The following is a 12,041-nucleotide window of genomic DNA, read 5'->3' on the forward strand; positions in this document are numbered from 1 at the left end:
ACTGTTAATAAAGGTCTTTTAGTTTTACAGAACTGAGCAAGCTAGCCAATCTTTTATTTAATCTAGCCAACTTACTAAGTCATTTTTTCCCTGAAATGAAGATGTAAATCCCAAGACAAGATGCTTTTCCTAGACACATCTTCCGCTTGGCCAACACAGGGAGAGAAAGACCTACTGCTAATTGACCCATGAAAGAAGAATGGAAGAATTTCTCTTAGTCTTAAGAGAGGGATAATCGGTCCAAGATCTAACAAATGATGACAAAGACCTCCTGAGACTACACAGTGGCTTCAGAAAACCATCTTGATTGTGCTGGCACAGATGGATAGAGGTTTCCAGAGAGCAATGGTGATGCAAGATTGAAATTAACAGAGGACTGGTATTTCTACGTTCAGTGGATTTCATGTAGTCCACGTGACACTGATATGTTGTGATTACATGGAGATTAATAAACATGGCAGAAGATAGTATACCTGCTACTGAAAATATCCCAGGTTGAAGGGTGTGTAGTGTCACTTTTTTTAAGGCATCATCATTAATTAGTCTCTGATTTATATTTACCCTTAAGACTGGTAAAGAAAACATTAAAAATATTTTTAGAGAAGTGTCAAACATATAAGATCTTATGTGGCCATAGAAATATGTAGAGATGTCACAGAAATATTGTTATAAATCGATCACAAGGCCACGTTGACACCTTATGACAAATGATACAAATTAGTAGGAACAATATATTTAGAAAGGTTAACCTATAAACAAATAGAGATATCTTATATTACCACTACCTTTTCAAATTTCCTACATAGAATCACATAGTTTTTAAAAACTGAAAAGAGTGAAACTTGATAATTACTTCAGAGTATTGAATCAATTCATATTATTTTCTAAAATTAAGAAGATGTTTATGCCATAAATAAATAAAAATAATGCATAAATTACTCTAAAATATAATTGGATGAGATGGCCAGGAAATTGAATTTAAATGCTATTAAATTAAAAAAAAAATTGCTCCTTAAAGATTAAGGAACTTTGTTGAGAGAAAGTTTTTCGACTATAGTGATTATTCAGATCATTGTAATTGGTAAGCAACATTAGTAATTTTAGGACACATTATGTGATTTTGCCAGAAAATCTCAGAATTGTAGGGAAAAGATATTCATTTCTCTTTGAGTAAGTAGAAGAGAATTGAAAAACGGACAAAGTCCAAAAAAGAAAATTACAGAATACAGAAGAATCTATTTAACCTCTTAATCCACGAGAACATCTTTTTACACTATGAATTATATATATATATATATATATATATATATATATATATATATATATTTGGTATCCATTAGGAAGGATATATCTAATATGTCGCCTGAAGTCTTCTCAGAGTACACAAAAATACCAATCTCTAAATGAGGTATTCTTACTGAAACTGAGCTTTTCAGGCCGTAAATCTGTAACATACTATTAAACGCTTTGTTGAAACATGAGACTTTGAAAAAAAAGGGGGGGGGTAGTATAATACTTACAAAGCAAAAGGTGATTTTAATTAGCCAGATAAAGAAGAAACCTAGCATGGGGAATAAAACTTTTTGATTAAAATACAACTCATGTAGAAAGTTTAGCTGACCATGAAGAATAAGCAACTTAAAGTATGATCATAAAAAACAGGAGGGGCACCTGGGTGGCTCAGTCCGATGAGCGTCCAACTTTAGCTCAGGTCATGATCTCGTGGTTCATGGGTTTGAGACCCACATCGGGCTCTTTGCTGACAGCTCAGAGCCTGGAGCCTTCTTAGGATTCTGTATCTTCCTCTCTCTTCCCTTTCCCCTCCCTGTTCCTCTCCCTCAAGAATAAATAAACATTAATTTTTTTTTAAAAAATAAACAAGAAATGCTAAAGGAAATCACTTTTTTGTCATACTATGTAACCATGCTGAGTTCTGATACAGTATTTTCAGCTGTAAAACAATTTCTTTGATCAGATATATCAGAAAGTTAAATAGATATTATGTTCTTCTACAAGTAGCCAATTCAAAGAGTACGATAATGTCAAATTTTAATTCACTTCAAGACAACAACTTGTACTGTCCTACAAATTGTACTGAGAATCGCATCTGTTTTTGGTAGCTGTGTTAATATTCAGGATTGCCCTGCTGGAAAGGTCTTCACATCTTGATGGATCTTTATGGCTACATGTCATAATCATTTCAAAAGCTTTCTTCATTTACAAAGCCTGGCAAATATTACAAAATGCAAACAGACATTACAGGTGTTAAAGGTGCTTCTTGATCATTATTGGGTAATTATTGGACAGTTTCCAGAATTTCTATATCCATAAAACCAGTTTTCGATAAAATTCAAGATTCAATTGCTGTATGATTTGGTGTAGCGATTCGTATGTAAAACAGGGGACAGTCTCCAATATTCATTCTTTACCACACTTCCCACCCCATCCCAGCAAGATTTTTGAAATAAGTGATGTATTAATTCAAATACATAGCAAATTAGTTTAGGTTGGAAGAGGCCTCGGGAATCAACAAGTCTAATGGCTTACAAATTTTCTTTTTGGTAATGAAATTCTACAGAGCCAAAGGTGAAACTTTGCTAACTACTGCCATTCTGGCTCCACAATAGGGTTTTGTATGTGTATGTGGTGTTACAGATTAGTATACATGCATATGTATATGTACACTCTCATATTATGAATGTGTGTATCTCTCTTTGCAATGTGCATATGTATATATAAAATATAAATATATGTGTCTGTACATAATTTTCTTCTGAGTGGTCTGAGTATTTTATTTTCATTCCTAATTTTTTTTTAATGAGCAAGATTCTGGGTTTGTGAAGAGGTGGAAATTTGGGAAGAGTGGAACACCTGGAGAGGGTTTCAAAGCTCTGTGCACTTGGCCCATACCTTGCCCTATCCATGTCTTCCCTATCCTTTTATAATTACCTGCTAATCTAGGACATTCTCCCTTGGGGGTTGGGCATTGCAACGAGATGGTCTCTTGTGCTGCACTGTGAGCAGAATATGCTGGATTTCTTAACTACACAGGAAAACAGATTTTGATGGTGTGTGCCATTAAATTGAAGCAGAAAAAGATCAGGTGACCAGAAGGAATGCAGACATTTCCTCCAATCCAATTTATTTATGACTCTATTCCCTACATGTATGAAATCCAATCCTTATCGCCCTACCTGGATAAAGTGTCCACAGGAAATCAGTCACCATATCAGTCACCAATCAGAGAAATGATTTCGCAGTTCATCATGCAGGAGAACTGATACTGGCTGTTACCCCAGCCAATACCAATCTTACAAACTAAGATCATGGAAGATAACTAAATAAGTTGATTCTCAGGGTGCCTGGTTGGCTCTGTCAGTTAAGCGTCAGATCCTTGGTTTGGGCTCAGGTCATGATCTCACATGCTGACAGCACGGAGCCTGCTTGGGATTCTCTCCCTCTCCCTTTGCCCCTCCTCCACTCATGCTGTGTCTGTCAGAAAAGAAAGAAAGAAAGAAAGATAGAAAGAAAGAAAGAAAAGAAGAAAGAAAGAAAGAAAGAAAGAAAGAAAAAGAAAGAAGGAAGGAAGGAAGGAAGGAAGGAAGGAAGGAAGGAAGGAAGGAAGGAAAGAAAGGAAAGGAAAAGAAGAAGGAAAGGGAAAGGGAAAGGAAAGGAAAGGAAAGGAAAGGAAAGGAAAGGAAAGGAAAGGAAAGGAAAGGAAAGAATTTGATTCTCAAGGTCTGAAAACTACTGGAGTCATCACCAAACTAGACTTTATAGACGAAGAAACAGATGCCAGAGATGTCCTAGAGAACAAGATGCTGCCCCTTCACAGGGATTATGTGATGGTGGCAAACAGAAGCTGGAAGAATATATATGGGAAGGAGGAAAGGAAATTGTTTCTCTCACATTCAGCTTACAAATATATTGCCAGTCAGATGGGCATCCCATACTTGGAGAAGTTCCTTAATCAGCAACTTACCAACCACATTTGACATAATCTGCCAAACTTCAGGAACAAATTAGAAGGACAGTTGTCCTCTACAGAATGACAGAATGTGAAGTAGGAGCCTACAAACACTTCAAGCCAGAAGAGCCCACCAGGAAGACCAAAGCATTGCTCTAGGTAGGTCAACAATTTGCTGTGGACTTTGAGAAGAGAATCACAGTGTGAGGGGATCAAGTAGTTACCCTGGAATTCTCAAAGGGCTTTAAATCCATTGTATTTTCTATGAAGGCTTTCCTTCTGAGACAGTAAAGATGGGGTTCAATAAGAAAGAACTGTGAATAACCTATGCAATCAAAAACATACACTGTATCAGGACAGGGTTGTTTACTCGAGACATGGCATTTTGAGCAATAGTCAAGAAACAAATTGCAAACCCTTCCTTAAGGTGTGTGGATCTGATAAAACAAATATTTATCAACAGTGTCAAAAAGTACACCAAAACAAAAAAAGACTAGCAAACTTCCCCAGACTCTTCAAGTAAATGGAAAGGATGATTGGTGACCACATTTGACAGCAGAAGGGAAGACAAAGTACTAGGTCCTGATATTGATTGACATCCAGTCTCCTACACCAACACTAATTATAAAGATTTCATAACTTTGCAAATGTTCAGCAGAGAATCAGTCAGGTTCACAAGAAAAATAGATTTGGAAATTAAGTAATTTGAAGATGCAGCTAACCATCAGCATTAGTGGCATCATGAAAGGAGGCTCTAAAGGATACTGGTTTATACTTACCCCTTAAAGTTTGTCCTGGTACAAAGATGACAAGGCAAAAGCAAAGAAGTATGTATTTCCCTGGGACAACCTGAAAGTCTGGGATGTGGACAAGAGCTTTATGCCTAGCAAACACATATGTATATTCTTTAATAAAGAACAAAGGGCTGTATACAAAGACCGTTGCTTCCTTGAGCTGGCATGTGATTCACAGGAGGATGTAGGCAGCTGGAAGACGTCTCTACTAAGAACTGGGGTTTCTCCTGATGAATCTTTTACTGCAAATAATGAGAATAGCCAAGCAGAAAACTTTTCCATGGACCCACAAGTGGAGAGACAAGCAAATACCACTCATAACCTGGTAGATTCCTACATGTCTACCACCCACAAATGTGCCAACATCAAATTCCCAAAATGATAATGCATCTGCTAATCAAAAATGTTAAAGATTTTTATAACTTCAGAGCTCTTAGCACAGCTTGGTTCTTCACAGGACCAAAATACTCTGATGAAAGAATGTGCTGAGCAGCCTCAGCACTGAGATGAGATATACCAAACCTTTAAAAAAGCCCTTGTGATCATTGGTGATATTAACACTGGCACTTCCTTCATCCTAGGGATTTATGTGGATGGCTCCTGGAAACAGCACTCCTGTAGGTCACCACCTCCAAGTCCCACAACCTACAACAGACATTGAGTGCTCCCCTCATATGGCCCACATGGCCCACATCTCTCCCAAGGTCTGCCCCTGCCAATCCTCTCCTGCACCCCACTTGGGAGCTACACCAGTTCCGTTCCAGCTGACCCCTTACTTCTTTTTCCCAACAGCAACAGTTCACTTGGAGTACCTCTGCAAGTTTCCTCTCAACCCACAAGAGTCCCTCCCAATGTTCTAAGTCATTCCCCCAAATTTTGAGTGAGGGCAAACCCATGACTCTTTTGAGTGTCTCTTTGAGTCTCTCTTTGCATATGTAACATCAAACTTTGGTGCCGTCAATGATGAAGGTAGTAAGCCTTGAGGACTTGGGCTCAGGAAACACAGACAACTAATTGACTTGTGTGACTGGCCTGTGTCTGATTTCCCCACAATCACATGGTGGAAATTACCTAACTTAGTCCTCCTCAACATCCCTCTATAAGTTTGACTTTTAGGAGCTGAGTGTCATTTGGACAAACGAATTCATCTGGTGACTTCTGATTTCAGCTGTGAGCTTTCTATTTTCCTCACCATTCTTCTCCTTTAAAGAACAAATACATATATTTATGATTAGGTATTCTGAAAAAAAAATTGGAGGAGGAGTTGGGATGCTTCCCAAATGATTGAATGAGGCCAGTATAACTTTATGTCAAAACCTGACAAGGGGTGCCTGGGTGGGTCAGTCAGTTGAGTGTCCAACTCTTGATTACAGCTCAGGTCATGATCCTGGGACATGGGATTGAGTCCTGTGTAGGGCTCCACATTCAGTGTGGGGTAAAATTCTCTCTCTCTCTCTCTCTCTCTCTCTCTCTCTCTCTCTCTCTCTCTCTCTCTCTCTGTCTGTCTCTTGGGGCAACTAGGTGGTTCAGTTGGATAAGCATCCAACTTTATCTCAGGTAATGACCTCATAGTTCATGGGTACGAGCCCCATGCTGGACCCTGCAATGGACTCCACATTGGTATCTGCACTGACAGCTCTGAGCCTAAAGCCTGCTTCAGATTCTCTGTCTCCTTCTCTCTCTGCTCCTCTGCTGCTTACACTCTCTCTCAAATTAAATAAACATTTAAAAAAAAGGACTCTCTTTCTCTACCCCCACACCTTCTTGCCTGTGCTCACTCATTCGCTCTCTCTCTCTCAAAAAAAAAAAAAAAAAAAAAAACTTTGACAAAGAACTTTTAAAAGATAGACATCAATCCCTCAAATCTTTAATTTCAGCAAAAAGAAACCAGCAAAATATAATAGCTTTAAGTCATCATGACCAGGGAGGCTCATGCCTGGAATGGAAGCATAATTTTACATCTGAAAGTCAACTGACATAACTTACTACATCAAAAGAATAAAGGAGAAAAATCACACTGTAATCTCAATAGATCCATTAAAAACATTTAGCAAACTTAATACCTATTTATGCAAACACTATCATCAATTCAGGAATAGTAAAGACTTTCTCAGCCTGACAAAAGCCAACTGTAAAAAGCTTTCAGTTAACATCATATTTGTTGGTGAAATATTGAATGATTTCCTTCTAAAATTCAGAGAATGACAATTGTATTCAATATAGTCCTGGAAGCCCTAGCTAGTGCACTAATTAATAAAAGAAAAGCATAAAGATTAAAAAGGAAGAATTAAAATGGTCTCTAGTGGCAGGAGATATGACTATGTAGAATATCCTAGGAAACATTAAAGAAAAACCCTAGAATTTATAAGTGAAATTTTTAAGGATATGATTGTAAAAGGTCAGTGTAAAATGCAAATGATTTCTGAATACTTTCAAAGAGGCACTTGAAAAATATTATTTTACATGAAAATTTTCCCAAATAATTCAGGAATAAATTTAAGAAAAGATTTGTAAGATTTCTACACTGAAAAAGGAAAATACTGAGGAAAGTGAAGAGGACTTAAGTAAAAAATGACATAAACCATGTACTTTAATTGGAAGTACCAGGATTATTAACCTATAGATTCAACACAATACCATACAAAATCCATATTAGCCTTTTTGTTTTTTAGAAATTGACAAGATATCCCAGTATTTTGATGGAAAAGATCTAGAGTATTAGAAACAATTTTGAAGAAAGACCAAAGCTGGAGTCAGAATAGTATCAGGCATAAGAACAGACAAACATATCAATGGAACAAAAGAGAGGATTCAGAAATAGTCATATTGATAGTTAAATGATCTTAGACTCCAGTATCACTGTAATCCAATGAGAAAGTATGGTCTTTTCAACAAATGATGCTGAAAGAACTGGTTATGTTTATAAGAAAAAAAATGATTTGTGACCTCTACCTCTCAGAATAAAAATAAATGCAACATACCTGTTGAGTCACAGCTGCTGCCAAATTGCCCCCAGAACTGTCTCCTGAAAGACAGATTCGGGTGGGATCCACTCCATATTTTCTAAGAATTTTATCTTGAAGAAAAAATTTGACGGCAGTGAAACTGTCTTCAAACTGAGCAGGAAAATGGTGTTGAGGAGCTAGTCTATAGCTTTAAAAAAGAATGATTTATTTAAACAATTTTTTATAACGTACCAGTTATGGTTGTATCTTTCCATGTAGTTTTCAATACCAAATAGATGCAATTTAACACCAGTTTCTATTTTTAATCTGTCAAAAAAAATCACACTTGAGTTTTCCACTAACTCCTTAGTATATGGAAAAAAAAGAAAAGAAAATTCATATAAAGGTTTTCAACCTTGTATCTACATTCCACGGATAGCATTGTGTGTGAGGGGTAAGGAGATATTAGGAACTCCCGACAATTGTAAGCATAGTTTTTAGTCCACATGCATTTTAGATTGGAGATACTCTATAGTTTATACCATATTCTCAATGTAACTGGCGGTCCAAACATTAAAAAAAATTATTGAAAGAGCACCATGGATATTTGAGGACAGCAGATCTGAGAGATTATTATAGGGAAAGTGTTACATTTTTCAAGATCATGTGGATAAAAATCCTACATGCTTGCAATGTATATATCTCACCAAGGATAATGCCAAGGGGTTGATTTTAGATAAAAATTTTGAAATATAAATAACCTTTTAGTATGCTAGGAAGATTGTTTCTGATGAATTCATTTCTGAGGCAAACTATCACACTATTCTTTTAATGGATACAAATGGATTTTTTCCCCCACTATGTACATGAACCAGTAAACATAGGAGAATGGTTCTATCAGCCTGTTATCTATCAGGGCTAACTTTTTTCCTCATGCTCTTTAGAAAAACAAAATTTGTAAATATCTGTACTTAACATTAAATGTTAGTGTGATGATCCTTAAAATTTTATCATAGACTATCTTTAGAAAATCCTTAACAAAGTATGTTGGTATCTATTACTTTAAATGCAGTATATTTAGAAGTCAGGGCAAAGAACACAAATCATAAGGATATGATAAAATATATAAGCCAGACACAGACATATCACTATATTAAAATAGATTTAAAATGATAAGTTTTAGATTACTTCAAAAGTTATGGAGGTATAAAGGATATATCCTAATGTTATCAATGAGAAGTATCCCTGAAAATAGGAAGTTCTAGCCACTGCGAGTAATCAAAACAAACAGCATTGGCAATCACTCTTTAGATGACCAAATTGTCACTTTAGTTTTCTCTCTAAACTTTCATAGCTTCTTAGCTAAAAATCAAAACAAAACAACAACAACAAAAAAAACAAATCTATGTCACTATTACAGATTAGAAGTCTGTAAGTATGTTTTTGTTACTATGGACTAGGGAAGAGAGGTACGAAAAAATCCCTCCTGGGGATGTCGGCTTCAGAAATACAGACTGCATAAGTATGAGAAAATATTGAACTGTCCTGACACATTCTGATATTTTCTAGCAAAATCCAGAAAGTAAAATTCATTTTTCCTGAGAATGACTTAAAATTCTTAGCTGATTCCAATCTTTACCTCCTACGTTACTCCAAACAAGAATTATTATAAAACATTTTATTACCAACCCAAATATAATCTACCATCCCAAATTTGTAGGATTTATTTATATCTTCTTATCTAGCTATGTTACTTGGGGCTTAAGTTGGGACCTGAGTTTTAAGTGTCTAGAGCAAAAGTGTATCCAAAAATGCTCACTCAGGGATGTTACTCAGAGATTTCCAAAATCACAGAAGAATATGAGATAGTGGACTCTTCAGGAATAGTTTACATTGCAATGGTGATAAATAAATAGAATAATTTTTTTAAATTGATATTTCAGGCATAGCTAACTTGATTTGGAAATCAAACCTCTACCTGGTGATGGCAAAAATCATAGTAGCCAAAGAAAAACATTCTCTTACTCCAATCCCACAACAACAGCATTGAGTTTGTTTGCAGTCCATCTATTCAGGGAGTCATAACCCTTCTGCTCTGGAATGAAGAAAGAAATGTGAGAGTACTTTTGGTAAAAAACAAAACAAAACAAAAAAACAGCAACAGAAATGCTTGTAGCTATGAACTTGGAAAGAAATGTGAGTGTTATATAGAAACCTAAATTTCCCACTCCATTTCTATTCAGAGGGGCCAGAATCAGCCTGACACAGTCTGGAGGATTGTCTCCTCTGTCACTGTCTCCAGTGATGAAAAGATGACTTTGCAGATTGGTGTTTTGAGGAAGGGAAAGTAGCCTTGGGCCATTCTATTTTTTCTATTTGCATCCGCTGCCTGTACACAATGATCCTCCCAAGAAAATTTTGTGGCTTGTTGCGTTTTACTCTGCTTGCTTTTTCAGGCAGCAAGTTCCATAGGGAGGAACTGCGTGGCTGGTTAGCAGGGCCAGCCATGACAGATGAGTCAATCTAACTCATTACCTAAATATACTTTCTCCCAAAGCCTTCTTTAGAAATAATGGTTATGTTTTGACTGTCGTTTATTTGAATTTTGTATATAATCTTCAGTTGGTTCAGAATTTGGGGGGAAAGAAAGTAATAGATACACTGACTCTGTAAAACCACAGCACTCAATAATACGGTTCCTTGAATCTCCATATTCTTTGCATATGTCACATTAGGAAATGGTGTAATAACCTTGGTATTGAAGACAGAGTCTAAAGAAAAGTAACTTAATTTTGAGAGAACCTCTGGCGAGTGAGAGATTTCCAAAATCACAGAAGAATATGAGATACTGGACTCCTGAGGAATGGTTTACATTGCAATGGTCACAAATAAAGAGAATTACGTTTTTAATTGATATTTCAGGCATAGCTAACTTGATTTGGTAGTCAAACCTCTGCTTGGTGAAGCGAAAGAAAATTATTCTCTTACTCCAATCCCACAACAACAGCATTGATTTTGTTTGCAGTCCAACTATTCAAGGAGTCATAAACCTTCTTCTCTTACATGTTCATTTTAGCACACAAGGCATCCCCTCTCTCCCTAGTACACATGTGTCTCTAACCCCAGGTACCTCCAAACCCAATTTACCAGTAACCTGGCCACATAACTTTGGCAACTCTGTGACATCTGCTACTACTTTATTTACCACAAGATCCTAGAAATTCAGAGAAGCTGTTCCAAGATGTCTCCTGCACATTAACAAAACTTCAAATTAAAAACTAATTAAATACTGGGTATGTGAATACCATGAAAACAGAAAAGTAAATCAACTAGCCTTTTAGGTAGATAAATGTTTTCATTCAAGACTGAGTTGATAATTTGCAAGAAAAGGCAATGGGTGGATGAACACCAAAATGTACAAGACATAAGAAGTCACTGATACCCACAATGAAAGACCCTCAATGATATATTTCAAACCTGTCTTCATTTTATCTCCTAATACTTTTTATTTATCATAAAACAAAAGTCATTTTAAGTTTTTTGTTTCCTATTCTTTATCTCCAGCTGTCCGAAGTCACACCATATTTCTGATAAAACTTGTTGGCTCATGTTTTTCCCTCTTCAATGTCCAATAATTGAATTTATATCATTTGTAGAACCCAGGTAGAAACAGGAAGGTATTAGTATTGAGGTTGAAAAATAACAACCACTGTTTTATGTAAATAAATCGACTAGAGAAAGATATTCTTATATTTCTTAGTTCTCAAAACAACTTCAAGTTATAAAGAAGAAAAAATAGGAGGCCTAGGAAACAAAAAAGGAAAAATGAAATTTATAAATAAATAGTTATATTATCTATGTCCTGATCTGTCAAAAAATAGAAGCTATCTAAGTCCTTTCTAGTTTATAAATATAAGCTCTCACATATCTATAAACAATACACAAATATAAAGCCAAGACACAGAATAAAGACACAACAGGAATTTGGCTGAACAAAATGTTGGAACATGCGTCCTGAATGATAATTTGCACAGTTTTTAGGAACTACTGATCACAATCATTGCATTTGTCAATAAAGGGGAAATCAACATGATAATCAGGAGAACTTCCAAGTATTTTCCAAAGTGATATTTTCCTATCTGTGAGCATTTGTCTTGTGCTCACTGAAGACCCAGGTAATGTGTATATAGATACTTGGATATTTCATAGACCTTATAAGAACTTTAAGGGTATTAATACATCTCTTTAGCGAAGCATCTGGGCGGCTCAGTCAGTTAAGCATTAGATTTTTGATTTCTGCTCAGGTCATGATCTCACTGTTGGTGGTATAGAGCT

The 12,041-nt window shown here is 36.0% G+C and overlaps 1 protein-coding gene and 1 pseudogene across 1 annotated transcript in view; one reads left to right on the top strand and one right to left on the bottom strand.

The window, feature by feature from the left end:
* The window catches only part of AADACL2 (arylacetamide deacetylase like 2), a 34,574-nt gene that overhangs the window by 6,539 nt on the left and 15,994 nt on the right, over positions 1-12,041 (bottom strand). Inside the window, exons 3-4 of the mRNA XM_045503236.1 lie at positions 9,732-9,801; positions 7,743-7,914 (exon numbers count right to left, since the gene is read on the bottom strand). Of these exons, the coding sequence (XP_045359192.1) occupies positions 7,743-7,914; positions 9,732-9,801 (242 nt within the window). The remainder of the gene's footprint in view (positions 1-7,742; positions 7,915-9,731; positions 9,802-12,041) is intronic.
* LOC123575971 lies at positions 2,997-5,968 on the top strand (annotated as a pseudogene).

Source organism: Leopardus geoffroyi, chromosome C2 (genome assembly GCF_018350155.1).
Source record: "Leopardus geoffroyi isolate Oge1 chromosome C2, O.geoffroyi_Oge1_pat1.0, whole genome shotgun sequence".
NCBI classification, from domain to species: Eukaryota; Metazoa; Chordata; class Mammalia; order Carnivora; family Felidae; genus Leopardus; species Leopardus geoffroyi.